Genomic DNA, 24,975 nt, shown 5'->3' with positions numbered 1-24,975 from the left:
CACATACAGAAAAACCAGCAGACATGGAAAAATAGATTATGGATGGAGGAAAACTGAAAAGCTATTCAGTAGTCTTTACTCTCAAGATATTTTGAGTTGGATCTTGCTGATCAGAAGCTTTTCTCTCAGATTTCCTTTCTGACTACTTTCATTAGTTTGCAAGAGGCAAAGGATACCTGGTATGCTTATAAAAAGTGTCTAACTTATCAAATAAAAATCACAGCTTATGGTGCCTGATGCAAGAAAGAGACGCTGGTTTACTTCATGCTTAAAATGGGTTTTGGCTGGAGAGAGCAGAGAGACAGCTGTTGATCTGGTGGAGATCTGATCACTTCTCTCTACTTAGCCAGCCTTGGATAAGATTAACAGCCCCAATCAGGGAACTCACAGTCTATATGGTCCACCTGGCTGACCTTATTCCAATCACTACCGGAAGCATGATGCAACATGAAATGGCAGGGAAGGACAAGGTGTGTAGGGATGGGGAGGTGAAGTGATGAACACCAGAAGGGTCCTTGCTGATTTCTTGTGTTTAACATTTGGGACAAAGTGCTGGAGTGTGAGCCTGACCTTTCATTCATCTGCCTCCACACGTTGTAACCCCTGCAATTGCTTATGAACTCGATCTGGGGAAGTCAGGACAATGGGTAACACCCTTACCCGCAAGGAGTGAAAATTAGACCATCTGAGGCATTTTCTCCTGAGTTGACTTGCAGGGTTGGGAACTTTCCTGTCTTTGCACTCCTGACTCAGAAATGAAAATTCAGGCCTTAGTCATTGCAGAAACTTCCAAATAAATATCACCACATTGACATTTTGATTCTGAATTGATAAGGATCACTGATGTGATAAATTGTACTGCTGCATTCGTCAAAAACACTAGTAGCTCAGGGTCATGGTTTAAAAATAATGGGTCCCTTATTTAAGACAGAGATAAAGGGAAATGTTTTTCTCTCAGAGGATCATGCGTCTTTGCAGTAGTGGATGCAGCGTCTTGACTAACAAGAGAGTGAGAATATTGGGTGTGTAAGTGAAGTTGACGTTACAATTAGATCAGCCATGATTTTACTGAGTTAAAAATCACAACAGCAGGTTATAGTGTAACAGGTTTATTTGGAAGTGCAAGCTTTTGGAGCACTGCTCCTTCATCAGGTGGCTAGTGGAGTAGGATCATAGGACACAGAATTTACAGCTAACGGTCATAGTGTCATACACTGATGTGATATATTGAACAAACCTAGATTGCTGCTAAGTCTTCCATTTTTAGAATGGGTTGCAGGTTTTGATTCATTAATATGTAAATCCCAGAACTTCTCATCACATTTCTGAGATAACAAGATTTTATTTTAAAAAGATGACATCTCATTTCAGACAATTAAAGGTGTGAGATTTACACACATACACACGTGCACTCACACTCTCTCTCTTTCTCCCACACACGCACTCTCTCTCCCTCACATGTACACACACACATTAGTCTAGGGGTTGAATTTGCATTTGTAGAATTGTATTCGCAGATACACAATATTTTTTAAAGTTCACATGACATTTGATAACCACTTCAAATGGGACAACACATCCATCTTAGGACAAGCCAAACAGAGACACACACGAGAATTCCTAGACAGCATTCCAACCGGAACTCTATCAACAAACACATCAAATTAGACCTCATCTACCACCCCCTGAGAAAAAGAACAGGAAATGACATCACCACAGGAAATGACACCACCAACCCAAAGAAATCCAAACATATAAATAGAAAGCAGGAATCATGCTTTGCCTGAAGCCCACTGAAGATATTACCAGATGAAACATCTGGAAATGAACCTCCCAGCTCAGCGAGCAAACCTACATACAGAACCTCAACCTGAGGTACAAATCTTCTCAAAACATCTCATAAATTCCTACTTTGGATATAAAACCAGCCTGACTCAGGATTGGAATACGTACAGACTCTAACCACACAAACACCAGACAATGACTATCACGAATTTGAGACACTCTAACCACAGCCCCTTGAGCTTCAATAGTATTATCATCACTGAATCCCCCACTGTCAACATCCTTGGAGTTACCATTGACCAGAAACTCAACTGGACTCACCACATAAACACAGTGGCTACAATAGCAGGTCAGACATTAGTGATAGTGCAGCGAGTAGCTCACCTCCTGACACCCAAAGTCACTCCACCATCTACAAAGCATAAGTCAGGGGTGTGATGGAATCCTCCCCACTTGCCCAGATGGTTGCAACTCCAACAACACTCAAGAAGTTTGACACCATCCAGTACAAAAAAACCCACCTGATTGGCACCAAATCTACAAACCTTCATTCTCTCCATTACTGGTGCTCAGTAGCAACAGTGTGTACTATCTACAAGATGAACTGCAGAAATTCACCAAAGATCCTTCAACAGCAACATCCAGAACCATTTCCTTCTAGAAGGTAAGGGCTGCAGATACTTAGGAACACCACCACCTGCTCATTCCCCTCCAAGCCACTCACCACCTTGACTTGGAAATATATCGCCGTTCCTTCACAATCGTTGGATCAAAATCCTGGAACTCCCTCCTACCGGCATTGTGGGTCAACCCACCGCATGGGGATTGCAGTGATTCAAGAAAGCAGCTCACCACCACCTTCTCAACAGCAAATAGGGATGGGCTATCAATGCTGGCCAGCCAGTGATGCTCAAGTCCCACAAATGAATTTTTAAAAGAACTGTAATGTCACTCAATCCTCACACCTGAGATGTCACTTATTTTTATAAAACCATAAGCAACCTCAGGAATGTGACTTGAAAGAAGTTCTGAGATTTATATATATATATCTTATATATCCCAATTAGTGTGTTCTCCTGGGTTTGTATCGATGTTTCAAAGGGAATAAGTCAAGAAAGACTCAGTACAATCTGCAATATACATAACCTTAAAATATCACAGACAAATCCGAGACTTTATACTTCCAGCTTGAAATAGTGATATAGGTTTGTTGTTTGGGAAGTTCAATTCTACAGTAAGGGAAATGAATTTTTGGTTTTAGTTCTATGAGGTGACCTGTTTTAAAAAATAACCAAAAACAAATTTTGAATGATAAGTTCAAAATATATTTTCAAGAAATGTGTAACTTCCAACTCAATGACAAGACAAACTACGCGGCAAGATAATTGCTTCCAAAGGACTCAATAAACTACATGTGGAAATGTGTGCTTACAAAACTGAGTTTTTGTGATCAATGGGATGAGAGGTCAGAGGCCAAAGGCCAGAAGCAAATTCAATTCAGAAGAAGGGCAACTCTTTTTTTTGGGAAGACTTCAGGATTTCAGGGCAGGCAAGTGGTCTCAAGCTGTAAGTCAAGTAGACAGAGCTTTGAGAAATACTAATTTTTCCTTTGGGTTTAGTGAAGTCAGTGAGTTAGCCTGCCTGATGTGTGTTTTGTAGACAGACTCAGAGAATCGCATCTGCTCAAAGTGCAGAAAGTCACCAAAAGGAAACAGTTGCCACTTCAACAGTTGAATAAGAAATGAGTGTGAAGATGGCTGTGATACTTCATTGACATTGAATATAAGTAAATAAGATTGCTAGGAAAGAAAATTCCTGATTCTTTGTTTTTGTCCTTTATGACAAGATCTTTTCAATTGCCATGTAATAGCTTCTCTTCTTTTGTGTAATGAACTTCCATTCTTTTGTTACAAATAAATTGGTAGCCTCATGCAAATTTACTCAATGACTGGCCATCACAGTAATTAAATCGTTAACATAAAATAAATGGTTTATCAAGTCTCATTCTGTCTCTGACTACCAATAACTGAGATCATAACAAATCGTTTTCCCAAACTATTTAAGAAACTTGTAAATATAGGTATCCCCCACTTTTTGAAAGTTTGCTTTACACTACTTCGCTTTCACAAAATACCTCCATTAGTATCTGTTTTTGCTAACTGAAGAAAACACAAAGAGGATTTTCACTTTTATGAAAAAGAAATTGCTTCTTTGCTTGATGCCATTTTGGCTTACAAAATGTTTCATAGGAATGCTCTACTTTTGGATAGCAGAGGGAACCTGTAATCAATTTATGAGGGTCAGTTATATAAAAACGTGAAGAGAGTAAATACTGTATAATCATTACATTAATCTGTGCATCATTTTTTAATATGAAGCTCCGGAAGAGTTTTGAATTTCAGTAAAGGTGAAAATGCCATGTTAATAACAATGTCAGAAATTGTTTGACTATTTCTCATATATGAAAATATAGAAATTGCAGGAAAAACTCTGAAAACATCACTAAATTTACCTCATAATTTTGATAATATTTATGGTGTTAACTGACCTTAGTATTAATGAATGAGTACATTGTGTTGTCCCATCTCTGCCATTCTTTCTACTTGTTAGTCATGAACCTGAAACCTGGATTTTCTAGGAACATCTAATTTACACTGTTACACATCAGCTACAGCAGGGCCAGTTGGTGCAAGCTTCTTTCTAGGAATTCTGTGGTTTTATGACAAACGTAATATTGCCTGTCTAGCATCATTCTGATCCAAATCAAAAGGTTCTGCAATAATCCCCAATCCCGAACTTGAGCACAGAATCTGGGCTGAAACTTCACTGCCATATTGAGAGATCAAAGCGCATAGGAGAGGTGGCTGCAAGAAATTGGATTCCACAAGCAATGGGGGATAGAGAGAGAGAGTTTGTGGAGCATGCGGAAGAGAGAGACAGGGAGGTTGCAAATGCCAGAGGAAGAGGACGTGTGTGCAGTACATGGGATTGAGAGACAAGCTGTGTGCCAGGGTGGAGACAGAGGCTCCAAAAATCAGGGAACCATCTTACACCTGTCAACACTCAGCTAACTGGGAGTGAGGAAAATTTGAAATCACAACCGAATGAATTATTTGGATGTAAATTTGAAATGTCAACTTTAAGAACTGCATTTGTTCATGACCTAATGTATGGGTAAAATTTAGTGGATGGTATTATAATGAAGATTGCATCAATTATTAAACTTAAATCTGACATTGTGGCTCAAGACACAGATAAAAGGCTAACATATACCAGTGAAAATATTTCTGCTTTATAAATATCTGATTAAAGTGTTTCAGTTATACCTTCACCAATGTGGCAAATGTGTTTATGGTGATGCCTTTTTGTGTGGAGAATGGTGCCCTTTATTTCAAAGACTTTATCACAAACATGTGCTTGTGGTCTTGAGTGTGGTGCTGGAAAAGCACAGCAGGTCAGGCAGCATCTGAGGAACAGAAGAATTGATGTTTCGGGCTTAAGCCCTTCATCAGAAACGAAGCCAGAACTTCTTCAGGGTAGGCATCCTTGGAAGAGGCTTTGCAGTAAGGTTAAAACCAACTAGGAGAGAGTGAGGACTGAAGATGCTGGAGACCAGAGTTAATAGTGTGGTCATGAAGGGCTTACGCCTGAAACATTGATTAGATTAGATTCCCCCTACAGTGTGCAAACAGGCCCAACAAGTCCACACCGACCCTCTGAAGAGTAACCCACCCAGTGCCATTTCCCTCTGAATAACGCACCTAACACTTTGGGCAATTTAACATGGCCAATTCATGACCTACACATCTTTGGACTGTGGGAGGAAACCGGAGTACCTGGAGGAAAACCACGGGGAGAATGTGCAAACTCCACGCAGACAGTCGCCCGCGGCTGGAATCAAACCTAGGACCCTGGTGCTGTGAGGCAGCAGTGCTAACCACTGAGCCACCCTGCTGCCCCAAAATTCTCCTGCTCCTCGAATGCTGCCTAACCCACTGTGCTTTTCCAGCACCACACTCTCGACTCTGACTCAATTTAAATGTTATGTGATCAAGGAGATCAATCTTTCCTTTTGTCTTATGCATTAAATTGAATAGACAGTGACTAAATTCTAATTAATAAGCAGACAGGGGAGGATGAGACAACCATGGCTGACAAGGGAAGTCATTGACAGCATAACTGCAAAATAAAAAGGAAACATACAATGTGGTGAAGGTTAGTGGGATGCTAGAGTCCTGGAAAACCATTAAGAAACAGCAAAAAAAGTGCAATAAGGCGGGAGAGGATGAAATATGAGAGTAAGCTAGCTTGTAATGAAAAAGAAAATTGCAAGTTTGTTTTAGATATATAAAGGGTAAGAGAGAGGCAAGAATGGACACTGGGCTACTGGAAAATAAAGCTGGAAAAGTAGGAATGGTGACAAAGAAATGGTGAAGGAACTAAATAGAATCTTTGCATCAGTCTTCACAGTAGAAGATAACAGTGGAGTAAAAGAACTTCAAGTGAGTTGGGGCAGAGGTGAGTTTAATGACCATCATTAAGGAGAAGGTGCTATGGAAGTTGAAAGGTCTGAAGGTGGATAAATCAGGGTTCTGAAGGAGATATATAAAAAGACCATGGAAGCATTGGTGGTGACCTTTCAGGACTCACTGGAGTCAGCGAGGGCCCAGAGAACTGGAAATGGCTAACGTAACACCCATGTTAAAGAAGGGAGACAGAGAGATGATGAGAAATCATTGTAATCATTAAAAACACTGAAATAGAGAACACACACCAGATCATCAATGCCACACTCACAGGAATCCGATTCACTAGAGAGGAAGAAAAGGACAACCAACTCCCATTCCTAGACGTGGTGGTACAGAGAACACCGAACGGAGAATTCACCACAGAGGTATACAGGAAAGCCACTCACACAGACCAAGTCCTAAACTATGAAAGCAACCACCCCAACACACACAAAAGAAGTTGTTCAAGACACTAGTCAAAAGAGCCACAACACACTGCAGTACACCAGAACTGCAAAAAGAGGAAGAAGAACACCTATACAATGTATTAGCCAAAAACGGATACCCTCGCAATTTCATCAACAGATGCCTAAGGGAAAGACAACAGAATGAGGACATGCCACAACCTAAAGGACTAGCCACACTACCACACATCAAGAGCATTTCCGAACTGACAGCCAGACTACAGGACTCATAACAGCACACAAACCAACAGCCACTCTCAGACAACAACTCACCAGAACGAAGAACCTGATACCCAGCATGAGCAAAACCAACATAGTGTACTAAATCCCATGCAAGGACTGTACAAAACACTACATAGGACAAACAGGAAGACAGCTAATGATCCGCATCCATGAACACCAACTAGCCACGAAACGACACGACCAGCTATCCTTAGTAGCCACACATGCAGATGACAAGCAACATGAATTCCACTGGGACAACACTACTATTATAGGACAAGCCAAACAGAGAACAGCCAGGGAATTCCTAGAGGCATGGCACTCACCCACAGATTCAATCAATAAGCACATCGATCTGAACCCAATTTACCGACCACTGCAACGGACAGCTGAAACTGACAACCGGAAGCAGCAGATTCAAACTCATTACAAATGCCAGAGGAAAGATCACAGAAGCGCTTCACAGGAGGCTCCCAAGCACTGAGGATGTCACCTAGACAGGGGACGAAATGTCTGCAACACAAATTCCCAGCTCAGCGAACAGAACCACAACAACGAGCACCCGAGCTACAAATCTTCTCACAAAGATGATGGGAAATTATAGATAAGTTAGCCTGACCTTGGTCATTGGTAAGATTTTGCAGTCCATTATTGAGAGTGAGATTGCAAGGTACTTGGAAGTGCATGGTCATATGCATGAGTCAGCATGGCTTCATCAAAGAGAGATCGCTCCTGACAAATCGGATCGAATTCTTCAAGCAGGTAACAAGCAAGTTATAAAAGGGAGATCCAGTGGATGTGATCTATTTCTAGAAGATCTTTGAAAAGATGCTGAGCAGGATGCTGCTAAGTAAGATAAGAGCCCATGATGTTACAGACGAGGCACTAGCATCAATACAGGATTATAAACATTCTCTGCTTTTCAAAAGTTCACTTTACGCCATTTTGCTTTTATGAAAGACCAACATTAGTATCTGTCTTCGCTAACCGAAATAAATTCAAAGAGGATTTTCGCTTTTACAAAAAAGGTAATTGCTTATTCACTTTATGCCATTTCGGCTTACAAAAGGTTTCATCTGAACACTCTGCTCTCAGATAGTGGGGAAACCTGTAGTTAACTGGAAAATGGCAGAGAGTGGGGATAAAGGGGTCTTTTACAAGATAGCAACAGGTGACTAGTGGAGTTCTTCAGGGGTCAGTGTTGGGATCACAACTATTAATGATCTGGCTGAGGGAAATGAGGGCATTGTTGCAAAGTTTGCAGATGTGTTAAAGACAAGTGGAGGGACAGGTCACGTTGAGGAATGGGAAGGCTGCAGAAGGACTTGGACAGGCTAGAAGAGTGGGCAAAGAAGTGGCAGATGGAATGTGGGAAAGTGTGAGGTTATGTACTTTAGTAGGAAGAATAAACACATAGACTACCTTCTAAATGGGGAAAAGCTTTGGAAATCTGAAACACAAATGGACTTGAGACTTGTTGGAAAGTTGTACTGCACAGATACAGGCTCTTCAGTCAAACCCATCCAAACCAAGCAGATATCCCAATCTGACCAGGTCCTGTTTGCCAGCACTTGGCCCATATCCTTCTAAACTCTGCCTCTTCAGATATCCATCCAGATGCCTTTTAAATGTTGTAATTGTACCAGCCTCCTCCACTTCCTTCGGCAGCTTGTTCCATACATGCACCATCCTCTGCGTGAAAAAGTTGCCCCTTTGGTCCCTTTTAAATCTTAAACTAATCCCTCTAATCTTAAACCTATGCCCTCTAGTTTTGGACTCCCCCAACCAAGGGAAAAGGCCTTGGCTATATCCTATCCATACCCCTCATGATTTAATAAACCTCTGTAAGGTTATCCCACAGTCCTCGATGCTCCAAGGGTTAAAAAAAAACCTATTCAGCCTCTCCCTATAATTCAAACTCTCCAGACCTAGAAACATCCCTGTAAATCTTTTTAACACCCTTTCAAGTTTAACGACATCCTTCCTGTAGACGGGCAACTAAAGTTGTACACTGTATTTTAAAACTGGCCTCACCAATGTACAGTCACAACATGATGTCCCAACTGCTATATTCAATATTCTGACCAATGAAGGCAAGCATGCCAAATGCCTTCCTTGTTCAGGATTCTATTATGGTTGACATGCAGGTTCAATTGACAGTTCGGAAGGCAAACACAATGTTAGCATTCATTTCAACGGAGTTGGAAGGCAAGACCATTCTCCTTCCTTCTCCCTGTGACATTTGATCCCCTTACTAGTCAAGAAATTATCTATTACTGTCTTAAATACACTCAATTTCTTCTCAACTCAGTTCTGACAGGCCTGGGTAGAGTGGATGTGGAGAAGATGTTTCCGCTAGTAAGAGAGATAAGGACCCAAGGGCACAGCCTCAGCATAAAGGGACAACAGGTCAGAACTGAGTTGAGAAGAAATTGAGTGTATTTAAGACAGTAATAGATAATTTCTTGACTAGTAAGGGGATCAAATGTCACAGGGAGAAGGAAGGAGAATGGGATTGAGAAATATTTCAACCATAGTCGAATGGCAGATCCAACTCTGAATGGCCTAATCCTGCTCTTACATCTTAGGGTCTGAATGATGATACATAGGAGTTCTTCTAATACTGCTTCTGTGGGAGTCACCTAAAAGATTAGTACGAGAATTAGTTCCTGGGTGGCACAGTGTCTCAGTGGTTAGCATAGCTGCCTCATCAAACCAGGGACCTGGGTTTTATTCCACCTCAGGTGACTATCTGTGTATTTTGCAAGTCCTCCCTATGGCTGCATGGATTTCTTCCAGGTGCTCTGGTTTCCTCCCACAGTTAAAATATGTGCTGGTTAAGTGGATTGGTTAGGTGCATTAGCCATGGGAAATGCAGGGTTACAGGGATAGGGTAGAAAGATGAGCATAAGTGGAACTGTCTTCAGAAGGTCAGTGTGGACCCGCTGTGCTGAAGGGCCTGTTTCCACACTGTAGCGATTCTGTGGAAATACACTCACACGTTCTATGGAAAATGAAAAAAAAAAACCCTGAAAATTAAAGAGTAACCCTCAAGAAAATCTAAAGAGGAGCGTGCAAAATAAAATAATTTCTGTAGTGGATGAAGCACCAGTTTTCAAATGAGATGTTATGCCAAGGTTCCATCAAGCTATTCAAGTGAACATGATGAATTGTATGGCATTATTTGAAGTGCAGCAGGGAAGATTTCTTGATTCTGACCAAAAACTATTTATCTGTCAAATAACCATTAAAATTAGTAACAGAAATTTCTGGATAAGCTCAACAGGTCTGGCTGCACGTGTGGAGAGAAATCAGTTAACATTTCAAGTCAAGAACTGAAGTAGTGTCACTTGATCTGAAACTTTAACTCTGATTTCTCTCCACAGATGGTGCCTGACCTGCTGAGTTTTTCCAGTAATTTTTGATTTTTTTTTTTGATTTACAGCTTCTGTAGTTCTTTTAGTTTTTACCCTTAAAAATAGATTAGCTGATCATTTGTCTCATGACTCTTTGGAGCATGTTTACATGTTTAAACTGCCTCTCACAATCTAAATGTTTTGGAAAGTGCAGCATAAAGAGGCTGCATAAATATAATCAGCATCTGTACCTCACTAAACATTGAGCGAAAGTCTTTTCCTTAGGGTGGGGCCATTCAAAACTAGGGGACACATTTTTAAGATGAGAGGAGAAATACTTAAAAGGGACCTGAAGTGCAATTTTTTTCTCACAGATGGCAGTTTGTATGTGATATGAACAGCCAAAGGAAGTGCTAGATGCTGGGAGTTACAATATTTAAAAGACATTTGAATGGGCACACAAATAGGAAACATTTAGAGGAATGTGGGCAAAAAGCAGGTAAGTGGGACTAGTTTAATTTGGGAAACTTGATCAGCAGAGACAAATTGGACTGAAGGATCTGTTTCTGTGCTATATGATTCTGTAATGTCATTAAAAAATTATTTTGAGCAGCTATAGAGTATAGCTGTAAGGAAGTTTTCATCAAAACAGATCATAATTGAAGTCTATGCTGGTCTCTTATAAGATCCACATGACTGTTAACAGGTGGTGATACAGTGGGTTATTCCTCTTTTAAACCTGAATGTGATCTCCAACTAGATTAATGGATACAAGTCTCCATCCTCTGCTGGATATCATGGCTTCAACTGAAATAATTTTGGTCAAATTTCTTTAAGTTCCCAGAACATGAAGTCTCCACATTTGGCACAAATTATATCACCAGTGGAAGTCAGAGTTCACTAGGTCGAATGTAGAGATTAGGAGTTTGCCTTACAAAGAGAGAATGAACAGTTCAGCCTCAACAATTTAGAAGAATGAGAAGACACCAAATTGAGGCATATAAAATGGGATTGACAAAGTTGAAGGAGAGAGGATGTTTCATCTTCTTGGACAATCTGGAGTGAGATGTAATAGTTTTAGGATAAGGGATAGAATGTTTAAAAAGAGAGATGAGGAGAAAGTAGTTCTCTCAGAGAAATGTATTTTGTGAATTTTCTACCTGAACGAGCACGCCACGATTAGATTAGATTCCTTACAGTGTGGAAACAGCCCCTTCAGCCCAACCAGTCCACATCGACCCTCCGAAGAGTAACCCACCCAGACCCATTTCCCTCTGACTAATGCACCTAACACTGTGGGCAATTTAGCATGGCCAATTCACCTACCCTGCACATCTTTGGAGTGTGGGAGGAAACCGGACCACCCGGAGAAAACCCACGCAGACACAGGGAGAATGTGCAAACTCCACACAGACAGTCGCCCGAGACTGGAATCAAACCTGGGACCCTGGTGCTGTGAGGCAGCAGTGCTAACTACTGAGCCACCGTACTGCCCGATGTTGAGTAAAATTAAGGAGATAGATAGATTTTTAATTTGTAACAGGCTGAAGGGCTATGGAACGTGGAGCTGAGATCAGCCATGATTGTATTCAATGGTGGAGCAGGCTCAAGGGCTGATTTGTTCTTTTGTTATGAGAGATCGGAGTGAATTAATTATCTGGGAAATAAAAGAGTGAGAATTATAGCAAGGTGGGTTTTTGAAGTTGAACTGGAATCATCCACAATTTTCTATTTGCTGTTTCGGAAGCCTTGTATATTTCTAAGGTTGAAATAGATCGTTGGGGAATCAAGGGGTACAATGAGAGGGCAGAAAGTGAGTGTGACGAATGTGGGATTAGCCATGATCCTGTTGAAAAGTGGAGCAGATTAAAGGGGCTGAATGGCCTACATTTGTTCCAGATTCCTATAGTCTGAGGCAGTACAAGGTCTTGGAAAACTTTACCAAAATATTCAAGTCAAATGTTAACTATTATCCTCTTACAGAGAAATGTACTCTAAAATTTTTAACGAGATCAGTTTATTCAGCCTTTGGATTAAAGCACAGCTGTATGCACAATGTGTCTAATCAAATTTAATTCATTAAACTTGCAATTACTCCAAAACAAATATACTTTGTAATTCGTGAATATTTCTGTGCTGAGCTCTTACCATTTTCTGTGATAAATTTCCAAAGTCTTAGATCTGTAAAAATACAAGGTAAACATTAACTTTGAGTATTAGGAACCATGACTTCATTAATCAATCTCAAAATATTGTAGATGCTGGATATCTGAAATAAAAATAATTCTGGAAAAGATGCTGGAAACATCAGCAAGTCAGATGGCAACTGTGGAGGGAGAAAACGGTCGATCCCATTTTCTCAGAAATGGACGAATAGACAGTTAACAAGTTTTAAGGAAATATGAGAAAGGTCAAGGGGCAAGGGAGGCACAACAAACTACAAGTGAGGGTAACAGATGAGAATAAACCGAGGAAAGATATTTAGAAAATGTCTTTACCTCTCTCTAAGGGAAATTGCTGCTGATCTCAACTTGCCCCTTGAACTGAATGGAGAGGACTGTTCTGAATCAAGCGCATTACTGTGGGGTTGGGATCATGAGTAAGCCAGACCAGGTTACCAGGGCAGATTTCATGCCTGAAAAGATATTGGCCAACATCTCTGTCTCAGATTTGATGCAGTGCCCAGCGAAGCTTAGTGCAAGGTGGAAAAAACAGCACCTCATTTCCTGCTCAGGAATGCTACAGCCTTCTGCACTCAATTTAGAGTTTCAATAATTTTAGGGCTTGAGCACCTTCTCAACGCTTTCCCCTTACACCAGGCCTTGTCATCACATGGACTGCTATCACGCACAACCCATTGTCAGCTAGTAATAGTCCCCATTAGTATCAATCCATTCTCCAGGCTGACCTTTATCTACACCTTTGTCTGTCCAATTGTTTTTCTCCCTCTGTTGGTTCTATCTCTATCTATTGTTTACTTCTGCTGCGGCACTCACCCCCACCCCACTCCAATCCTCTGTATAACTACTAACATTTTCATAGCTGGCTTCAGTTCTGAAGAAGGATTACTGAACCAGAGATATTAACGCTGCTTACTCTCCAAAGTAACTGCCAGACTTGCTGACTTTTTCCAGCAATTTCTGTTTTTGCTTCTGATTTCCATTTTCCGTAGAGATGTACAGCACAGAAAAAGACCCTTCAATCCAACTGATCCATGCCAACCAGGAATCCTAAATTCATCTACTCCCATTTGCCAGCATTTTGCCCATACAGAAGTAAACCCTTTCTATTCATATACCCATCCAAATGCCTTTTAAATGTAATAATTATACCAGTGCCACCACTTCCTCAGGCAAATCGTTCCATACACGCACCACCCTCTGTGTGAAAACGTTGCCCCTAAGGTCCCTTTTAAATCTTTCACCTCTCATTTCAAAGCTATGCCCTCTAGTTTTAGACTCTCTTAGCCTGTGGAAAAGACCTTGACTATTTACTCTATTCACGTACCTCATGATTTTATAAACTTCTATAAGGTCACCCCCCCACTCAGCCTCTAATACTCCAGGGAAAATAGCCCCAGTCTGTTCAGCCTGTTCCTACAGCTCAAAGTCTCCACTGCTGGCAATATCTTTGTAAATGTTTTCTGAATCCTTTCAAGCTCCACAACATCTTTCTTATAGCAAGGAGACCCAAACTGAATTCAGTATTCCAAAAGTGGCCTAGCCAAAGACCTGAACAGCCACAACATGACCTTCCAACTCCTATAGGAGAAAGTGAGGTCTGCAGATGCTGGAGATCAGAGCTGAAAATGTGTTGCTGGAATGAAGAAGGGCTTATGCCCGAAACATTGATTCTCCTGTTCCCTGGATGCTGTCTGACCTGCTGCGCTGTTCCAGCAACACATTTTCAGCTTCCAACTCCTATAATCAACAGACTGACCCATAATGGTAAGCATACAAAATGCCTTCTTCATTATCTTGTCTCCCTGCCCCATCACTTTCAAGAAATTATGAATCTGTACCCCAAGCTATTTTTCTTTAGCAACAGGGCTGTGATTGGCTTGACTTGATTTGAATTACTGTCACATTCACCAAAGTACAGTGAAAAGCTTTGTTTGCTAGTAGCACAGGCAGATCATAGTAAGTAACTACATTCAGATCACAGGGTCTCAAAAAACAGGGACAGAGTAAGGCATACAGGTTAAACTGCATGGAACATGTGCGAGACAAGATACTTAGAATTTAAGTTTAAAAGTGTGGAACGGTTATAAGAAATGTTAGAGTTAGATCTACCATAGGGAGCCTGCAAGGAGTTGCTCGGAGTCAGTGCCATCTTGAAACCAACTATTAAGTGTGTAAGCCCTGCCCTGATTTGCCTTACCAAAATGTAGCACCTCCCATTTATCTCGATTAAACTCAATCTACTACTCCTCGGTCCATTTTCCCATCTGATTAAAGACCTCTCTGAAGTAACGTTCTTTGCTGTCAACTACATCAGCAATTTTGGAGTCACGTGCCACACAGTTGACAGTTCAGGATTGTGTCTTTGTATGTGTATGTCAGTAACTGTGTACGTGGTAGGTGTGTGTGTCGGGGTGTGTGTGTGGTGTATTTGTGTGTGTATGTCCGTACATGCATGTGTGTGGTGGGTGAGTGTTGGAAACAGTTTCAACTGAGTTCAACTCTGTATCTCTGCTCAGATTACCCCTGTCCTTCAAATATACGACTGTAATGTCATTGAGAGATCTCTCTGTCTTGGGAGTATTTGATACATGAGATTTGTAACTATACTTGTTATTCATTATAAAACTGTTATATTAACATCTATATTATAATTATATCTCTATATAATTATTATAAATTTATATATATAAAAACACAATAAAAAGATCATCAAAATTCTGAGCAGGGTCAGACTATTGTCAGATTTTAAGGCAATGATCCTAATCATAGATCAAGAAGCAGCAAGAAGCCTTTCTCTGCATTTATCTCAACAATGTCCATTATTCTCTTGAAAGCTTCAATTGTTACAGATTCTCCTAAATTTCAGGAATACTACCCTGAGTTTGCGTCATTTTACTCCCTTCACCATTCTGGCAAATCTACACTGCACTCAAATACACATGGACTCCCAGTTTGCCCCTCTTTCTTGCCTTTGTCTGTTTAGAAATTCAGTGTTAGTACTGTGCTAACAAGAAATGGTTGCCATGAACAAACCAAAAATGACTGAATGACTGACACCTTCTGAATCTTTCATTCTAACTTTGCAAGTTAAAACACATCTCACACGTTGTACATTATCTACTCTCAGCCTCCTGCAGATGAAATACAGCGAGATCTGTACTGAAGCTTTTCAGATATTAAACTGAGGAGGAACAAGGTACAATGCTACACTGGGTGCAGGAACAGAGAAGCCTCCAAGGTTTGCATAAAGATTTATAGCTCGGGTGTCGGTTGTCATAGTTGTGGGTATGTTCGCTGAGCTGGGAAGTTCATTTGCAGATGTTTCATTCCGTCTCTAAGTGACATCTTCAGTGTTTTGGAGCCTCCTGTAAAGCACTGTTGTACTGCGTCTTCTTGAATTTATTTGGGTCTGTTCCTGCTGCTTCCAGTTGCCAGTTCCGGTTGGTCATTGTAGTGACTGGTATATTGGGTAGAGGTCGCTGTGTTTGTTAATGGAGTCCATGGATTAATGCCACGTTTCTAGAAATTCTCTGACTGTCCCAGTCAAATTTGTAGTCCTTGTCGTGTGCGTGTGTGGCTACTAGGGACAGCTGGTCGTGGGGTTGTGGCTAGTTGGTGTACATGGATGCTGATTGCTAGATGTCTGCCTATTTGTCCAATGCTGTATAGTGTTTCGTGCAGTCTTTGCATGGAATCTTGTAAATTATGTTTTGTCTTGGATATAATAGAACATAGAACAGTACAGCACAATAAGGCCCTTTTGCCTACAATGTTGGGCTGAGCGTTAAGATCAACCTAACCTACACACGCCTCCATTTACTGCCACTCATACCCTTGCCCAGCAGTTACTTAAATGTCCCTCATGTCTCTGATAGTACTACCACCGCTGGCAGTGCATTCCATGCACCCATCACTCTCTGCAGAAAGAATCTATCTCTTGCATCTCCCCATACCTTCGTCCACTCAACTTAAAATTATGACCCCTCGTGACAGCCATTTCTGCCCTGGGGAAAAGTCTCTGGCTATCCATCTATGCCTCTTATTACCTTGTACACCTCTATCAAGTCAACTCTCTTCTTTTTCCTCTCCAATGTGAAATGCCCGAGCTTACTCAACCTCCCTTCATAAGACAAGCCCTCCAATCCAAGCAGTATCCTGGTAAATTTCCTCTGCACCCTCTCTGAAGCATCTACATCCTTTTTTTTTAAGAAGTGACCAGAAGTGGACACATTATTCCAAGTGTGGTCTAATCAGGGTTTTATTAGAGCTGCAGCAAAACCTCGCAGCTCTTAAACTCAATCCCCGGTTAAAAAATCCCCCTTCATGACAAACCTATCAACTTGGGAGGCAACTTTGAGGGATCTATGTACTTGGAGCCCAAGATCCCGCTGTTCCTTCACATGGCCAACAATTCAGTCTTAACCCTATATTCAACATTCAAATTTGAATTTCCAAAATGAATCACTTCATGTTTATCCAGGCTGAATGCCACCTGCCACTTCTCAGCCCAGCTCTGTATCCTGTCAATGTCTTGTTGTAGCCTGCAACAGCCTTCAACACAGTCTACAACACTACATATCTTTGTGTCAATGGCAAACTTTAAACCCACCATTCCACTTCTCCATCCAAGTCATGTGTAAAAGAACTACTAAGAGTAGAGGCCCAAAAACAGATCCCAATGGGACACCATTGGTCACTGACCTCCGGGCAGAATACTTTCCATCCGCTACTACTTGCTGTCTTCTTTCGGCCAGCCAATTCTGTATCCAGACAGTCACATTTCCCTGTATCCCATAATTCCTAACTTTCTGTATGATCTAGCATGGGGAATCTTATCAAATGCCTGACTGAAATCCATATACAGTAGTGCCTCAACATACGAACGACCCTGTTCACGAACAAATCGGTTTACGAACAGGATTGTACGTAAAATGTTGCTTCAACGTACATATGAAATTCAAGGTACGAATGCAAAATGCCCGTGTGTGACCACATGGTTTCATTGTTCTGCTTTGCAACGCGCTTGTTGAACGCAAAAGCTTTCAGACCCAGCTTGATGTCATTCAGTTCTTCTTTGGCGCGTGCGCTGTGAACAGTGTTCGTTGCTACATCCAACCATTCTTACGCTCTCCGAACAATGGGAAAAATTGATTCGCGAACCGGGTCCCGGAACAGATTAAGTTCGTAAGTCGAGGCGCTACTGTACATCACATCCACTGCTCGACCTTTGTCAACTTGTATTGTCACATCCTCAAAAAATTCAATAAGGCTTGTGAAGCATGACCTGCCCATCACAAAGCCATGCTGACTATCATTAAGCAAATTATGTTTTTCCAAATAGTCATATCTCTCATAATCCTTTCCAGTAACTTATGTACCACAGGCGTAAGACTGACTGGTCTATAATTCCCAGGGATCTCCCTATTCTCTTTCTTGAACAGAGAAACAACATTCACCTCCCTTCAGTCATCCAGTACTACTCCATAGAGTGAGGATGCAGAAATCATCGCCAGAGTTGCAGCAATCACATTCCTCACTTCCCATTGCCACCTTAGATATATCTGGCCAGGCGCTGGAGACTTATCTATTTTGATGCTTCCTGGAATTTCCAGCACATTCACTTCTTTAATATCAATCTGTTTAAGCCTATTAACCTGGTCTACAGTGTTCTCACTATCAACAAAGTCCCTCTCTTTAGTGAATACTGAAGCAAAAAACTCATTTAGGGCCTCCATTGCCTCTTCAGACTCCAGGCACAAGTTCCCTCCATTATCCCTGATCAGCCCTACCCTCTCTCTGATCATTCTCTTATTCCTCACATAGGTGTAAATGTCTTTTGGTTTTTCCTAATATTTCCCACCAATACTTTGTCATGCCCCCTCCTAGCTCTCCTCAGTCCATTGTTGAGTTCTTTCCTAGCTACCCAGTAATTCGCTAAAGCTGTGGCAGATGCTTGCTTCCTCAACCTTAACTAAGCTTCCTTCTTCCTCTTGACGAGAAGCTCCTCTTCTCTTGTCATCTAAGGCTCCTTCAGCTTACCCTTCCTTGCCTGTCTCAGTGGGCCAAAGTGATCCAGTGCTCCTTAAACAGTATCCACATTTCTGTTGTGTATTTCCTGTAGAACAATTGCTCCCACTTTATAGTCCCAGCTCCTGTCTAATAGCAGTATAATGTTCCTTCCCCCAGTTAAATATCTTCCTTTATTGTCTGTTCCTATCCTTCTCCATGGCTTTGGTAAAAGTGAAGCAGTTGTGGTCACTGTTACTGAAATGCTTTCCCACCAAGAGATCTGACACCTGCCTGGCTTATTGCCTAGCACCAATTCCAATATCGCTTTCCCCCTATTTGGCCGATCTACATATTGAGTCAGGAATCCTTCCTGGACACTCCAGACAAAATCAGCTCCATCCAGACTATCTGCACTCAGGAGGTTCCAATCAATATTGGGGAGATTGAAGTCACCCACAACAACAACTCTGTTACATCTGCACCTTTCCAAGATCTGCTGTCCAATCTGTTCTTCCATCTCTCTGCTGCTATTGGCATATCCTCGTCATGTTGTTTGTCAGGCATATGCAGATGAAGTTGCAGGGATACCTGTTTTTAGCGAAGACTCTGTGGAGATGTTCTTTTTCTTCCTTTTGTAGATCAGGAGTGCTGCCGTGTGTTGTCCATTAGTGTCCTCATGGGACAAACAGGCAGACAACTAGCAATCGGCACTCACGCACACCAACCAGCCACTGAACGCCATGACCAGCTGTCCCTAGTAGCCATACACACAGATGACAAGGACCACATATTTGGCTGGGACAATACAACAATCAGAGGACAAGCTAAACAGAGGACAGCCAGAAAGTTTCTCGAAGTATAGCACTCATCCACGGACTCTATCAACAAACACATAGACCTTGACCTAATATACCTGCCACTACAATGAACAATCGGAACCAGCAATCAGAACCAGCAGGAATGGGACCAAATAAATTCCAGAAGACACAGTACAGCAGTGCTTCACAGGAGGATCCTAAGCACTGAAGGGGTCACCTAGAGAGGGGACAAAACCTCTGCAGATCAACTTTCCAGCTCGGTGAACATACCCACAAATGTGACAGAGAAGCCATAAGATTAACTCTTGAATTCTGTCAGCACAGGAGAAGGGCAAATGTGAAAAAAGCTATTTTTATTCATATATTCCTGCATGAATGAAAAGTTAGTTTGCTTTGCAGAGCCAGGATATGGAGAATCTATTTGAAAGGACATGCAAGTGTCAATTCAGTATGATGCAAATTCTAGAATCTGTTTAAAAGTTCCTGTGCCAAGATAATTAAATGTTTCCAGTGGGGTCTATCTAACTTGCCAAACTTAAAACAGGCAGAGTGATAGAAATACACAAAAGGTGACATGTCAGTCAGCTAATGTTATTGCAAGTGTAAGGCCTTGTTCAGAAATTGTCTCAGAGTTTTAACTTGGATTTGGGCTTGTTTTATCCCAATAAAAGGAATTTAGTCAATGCCACACTTCAAGTTGTGTGCTGTTGAAATTATTTTAAAATGCATCAGCAATAAAAAAAAGCATCCTCAATGGAATGATGCATTCCATAGATTTATGTACCAGTGTGTGTGAGAGGGAGTGCTTGTGTTTGTGTGAGCGTGTGGCTATCAGTGTGTGTGGGTGAGTGTGGAATTGTATGTGTGTTTGAGTAAGAAGAGAGATGGGATTCTTCTCTAATATGGATTCACAGAAGAATATTTGAAAGTGAGCTCATATTTGTGTGGGTGCGTGTATGCTTGTGTGAGAATATGTGAGTGCATGTCAGAGTGTGTTTGTAGTAGGTGTGACAATGTGTTTGTGTGTCAGAACTTTGTGACATTTATTGTTTGTGTGAGGGTGATTGAAATTGGTGCACGAAGGTTGAGTGAATGAATGCATGTGCATGTGTTTATGTAACAGAATGAGTGTGTCCATATAATGACATGTGACTATGTTTCAATATCTTCAGTGAGAGGTAATATCTGACCTAGTGGGATTCACCGCAAGGCTTCCTCAGGTTCTTAAGACAATCTCCTTGCAATAACTGGCAATGTATCATTTGTCCTTGTACTTGTTGGTTCTATGTCAGGTTAACTTTCTGATATTTGTGTACAAAATCAGCTGAAACCTCTTGACAATAAAGTTTCATAATTTCTCAGCATCTTAAAGTGGAATATTTTGTTCTTCTCTTCTTCAACACACCCCACCCTCCGACACTAACATTTTCTTTCTGTTCTTTTATGAACTAGATGGGTTTTTAAAGCATGTAGTGATAGTTTGTGATCTTCAATAATGAGACATACTTTCAGTTAATTCCATTTTTTTAATGAATTTAAATTCTACCAGTTGCCATGGGGACATTTGAACCAGCCCAAGACATTGCCTTTGTGTCACTATCTCCCCGCTGGACACAATAGATAAGTCATTTCCAGGATAATTGAGTAAATGTTATAGAGTACTTGGAAATGGTAGGTGAGGTACATAAATTATCCAGATCAATATCAATAGGGAAAGACTGTGGACAAATTCCAGATACAAAGAGTCAGATCCATGGAGCAGGTGTGATCAATGTTGAAATCAATAAGGAAATAAGCAGCAAAATGATGAGCTGTTTGTTGGGAATTTTGGGAGCTTCAGAAATAGAAAGGATTAATAATTAAATAATATGAATAAGTGAGAATTATGGAATGTTCATTCTATTTCCCTATTCTTTACTCTATTCAGAAACTACGTACAGGGTACTTTATGCTGGCACATTACTGATAGCAAGTTATGTGTGGAGCGCAAGATTAGCTTCCAAAATCCAATGGATTTTAATATTAAAGACAGCCATAGAGATGTACAGCATGGAAACAGACGCTTTGGTCCAACCCGTTCATGCCGACCAGATATCCTAATCTACTCTAGTGTGTTTTGCCAGCACTTGGCCCATATCCCTCCAAACCTTCCCATTCATATACCCATCTAACTGCATTTTAAATGTTGCAATTGCACCAGCCTCCACCATCCTCCAACCCTGACAACCTCCTTGTAAATCTTTTCTGAACCCTTTCAAGTTTCACAACATCCTTCCGTTAGGAAGGAGACCAGAATTACATGCAATATTCCAACAGTGGCCTAACCAATGTCCTGTCCAGCCGCAACATGACCTCTAAATGCCTATGCTCAAAACTCTGACCAATAAAGGAAAGCATACCAAACGCTGCCTTCATTATCTTATCCACCTGCCATTCTACTTTCAAGGAGCTATGAACCTGCACTTCAAAGTCTCTTTCTCCAGCAACTCTCCCTCGGACCTTACCATTAAGTGTATATGTCGTGCTAAAATGTGCTTTCCCAAAATGCAGCACCTCGCGTTTATCTAAATTAAACTCCATCAAGTGGAATAGAATTGAAGGGTTTGGGGTGTTTTTGAAACATGCGAGTCACACATACATGGAAGTGAGTTACACATTGGAATCTAATCGAGGGGGTTCCAGGTGATTCATATAATCCCGACAGTGGGGAAACAAGTCCTTCAGCCCAACAAGACCACACTGACCCTCAGAAGAATAATCCAATATTTTCCAACATTTACCCCTGACTAATGTATCTCACCTACACATCCCTGAACACTATGGGCAATTTTATCAGGGTTTGAATTGGATGGTTAATATACAGACTAACAGATACCCAGGAGTGTGATACAGACAGGAATCTAATCAAAGGATTGAGGTGGCTAATGTACAGAGTCCCTTAAAATTGGAAGTCAGTTACAGATTGGAATTTTATCAAGGGGATTCAGGACGATTATGCATAGAATAACAGGTACCCAGGAGTGAGCTGCAGACTGCAGTCAAATTGAGGGGATTGGGTGATTTATAGACAGACCAAAGGGATACGAGAGGGGAGAAAGCAGAGGAGAAAGTACCCACCTTGGACCAACTCAAAAATGAGCTGAGCCAGACAGGATTCAGCTGCTGTATGTGAAGGTTCCCATGTGCTCTGAAAGACGGGAGAGAAACAGGCAGATACTCACACTTTCTATGATGTTGCAGTCAAATATTTGAAGGACAGGGAATCCCTAATCAGAGATGCAGAGTTATACTCAGTTTAAACTCTCTCCATCACACACACCCACATGTAGAAACTAAATATAATGTGGGGAAATGTCCATGTGCAGCATAGATTTCCAAACTAACTCAGTGACAGATGAAAATCCCCGTTCTCTGTCCAGTCCACACTTCCAGACCCAGGGAGGTTTTGTCCCTGAGGGAGGGCAGGTTTCTAACTGGATATTATTACATTGCAACATGATTGTTTTGGGAACATGAGCTTAACATGAGAGGAAGTGGAATCAAATCAATGGGTTTAGGGCGGTTTATATACAGAATAACAGATACCCCAGAGTGAATTACAGACTGGAATCTTATCAAGGGTTTTGGGGTGGTTTACATGCAGAATAACAGATATCCGGGAGGGAATCACAAAATTGCAGAGTCATATAGTCATAGAGATGTACAGCATGGAAACAGACCCTTTGGTCCAACCCATCCATGCCGACCAGATATCCTAACCTACTCTAGTCTCTTTTGCCAGCACTTGGCCCATATCGCTCTAAACGTTCCCAAATCATATCCCCATCTAATGCATTTTAAATGTTGCAATTGTACCAGCCTCCACCACTTCTTCTGACAGCTCATTCCATTCACGAACCACCCTCTGAGTGAAAAAGTTGCGCCTTAGGTCTCTTTCATATCTTTACGCTCTCACACTAAACCTATGCCCTCTAGTTCTGGACTATCCCACCCCAAGGGTGTCTATTTATCCTATCCATGCCCCTCATGCTTTTATAAACCTCCATAAGGTCACCCCTAGCCTCTGATGCTCCAGGGAAAACAGTCCCAGCCTATTCAGCCTCTCCCTGTAGCTCAAATCCTCTAACCCTGGCAACCTCCTTGTAAATCTTTTCTGAAACCTTTCAAGTTTCACAACATCCTTCCGATAGGAAGGAGACTAGAATAAGTATGAAGCAACAGCAAAATTAATAAATTTTCCTTTACAGTAGGTTGTATTATTGTGGGCTAGTTTACAATATCATAAGTAGCTCAAGTTTCGCTTTCATGATTGACAAGTGAAAGATTTGGGCATAATTACTGCTATCAAAGTGTTAAATTGAAATGTAACTACCAATAATGTGAATCGATACTGAATGTATCTACAGGTCAAATGAAAATGCAAACTGGTACATTTCAACTGTTTATTTGATCTCATTTACAATTCTAGTTTTTTTAGATTACATTACATTACAGTGTGGAAACAGGCCTTTCGGCCCAACAAGTCCACACCGACCCGCCACCCACCCATACCCCTACATTTACCCCTTACCTAACACTACGGGCAATTTAGCATGGCCAATTCACCTGACCTGCACATCTTTGGACTGTGGGAGGAAACCGGAGCACCCGGAGGAAACCCATGCAGACACGGGGAGAACGTGCAAACTCCACACAGCCAGTCGCCTGAGGAGGGAATTGAACCCGGGTCTCAGGTGCTGTGAGGCAGCAGTGCTAACCGCTATGCCACCGTGCCGCCCACTAAGAGATTTGGAAGAGATTCAAGTGAAATAGCAGTCACGCATAACACAAACTGCTGGTGATATTCAGTAGGTCTGGCAGCGTCTGTGGAGTGAAAGCAGAGCTAATTTTGAGTCACGTTTTGATCCTTCTTCAGAATTTGTCAGTGGGCTCGAAACATGAATGACTTATCACAAATTCTGAAAATTTAGAAGAATTTTCTATTCCATAGACAATTGGGAGTTGCAAGTAATCCTTTATATTTTTCCTTCGAGGTTCACCCACCCCAACTCCAACACCAGCCCAAATAAGTAATATTGAAATGTACCAGCAAGTTTGCAGGTGGAGGTATTGTTGGGAAAGGGTGTTTTGTTGCAATATTACCCAGTTGGCCTTTCTGTTGCCCTTCCTTTGTCCTGTCCTCAATTTCACTAAGTGTGGACAAGAGCTTTGGCAGCCTAATACCCTCACCTTAATCGATAGCAGTAGTTGGAGGTCAGGGCTATGGAGCCAGCAGACCTTGGATGAATGGCTTGCATGAATGAAGGGAGAAGTGGAATTCCTTCTTCTGATATCTGCTCTTGGAGGCTCCCTTCCCATGATCACCTCAACAACTTCTTTGTCAAGCGTTTTCCTATCTATCCACAAGACCATTCCTCTCATCAAAATACCCTCCTGCACTCATATCATGGAAACAAACCCTTTGGTCCAACTCGTCCATGCCAGTCAGATATCTGAAAAAACCTCGTCTCATTTGCCAGCATTTGGCCCATATCCCTCCAAACCCTTCCTATTCATATACCGATCCAAATTTCTTTTAAATGTTGTAATTGTACCCGCCTCCACCACTTCCTCTGATGGCTCATTCATAC

General features: G+C 41.4%; 2 protein-coding genes across 2 annotated transcripts in view; one reads left to right on the top strand and one right to left on the bottom strand.

Moving 5' to 3' along the window:
* Nucleotides 1-24,975, top strand: part of LOC122541488 (zinc-binding protein A33-like) — a 492,570-nt gene that overhangs the window by 351,522 nt on the left and 116,073 nt on the right. The gene's annotated exons all lie outside the window — the stretch shown is intronic.
* The window catches only part of LOC122541189 (butyrophilin subfamily 1 member A1-like), a 77,497-nt gene that overhangs the window by 10,269 nt on the left and 42,253 nt on the right, over nucleotides 1-24,975 (bottom strand). The window contains exon 7 of the mRNA XM_043677816.1: nucleotides 12,484-12,516. Within this exon, the coding sequence (XP_043533751.1) occupies nucleotides 12,484-12,516 (33 nt within the window). The remainder of the gene's footprint in view (nucleotides 1-12,483; nucleotides 12,517-24,975) is intronic.

Source organism: Chiloscyllium plagiosum, chromosome 37 (genome assembly GCF_004010195.1).
Source record: "Chiloscyllium plagiosum isolate BGI_BamShark_2017 chromosome 37, ASM401019v2, whole genome shotgun sequence".
Classification (NCBI taxonomy): Eukaryota; Metazoa; Chordata; class Chondrichthyes; order Orectolobiformes; family Hemiscylliidae; genus Chiloscyllium; species Chiloscyllium plagiosum.
Note: the sequence above shows the minus strand (reverse complement) of the source record. Positions and strands in the feature narration are given on the sequence as shown.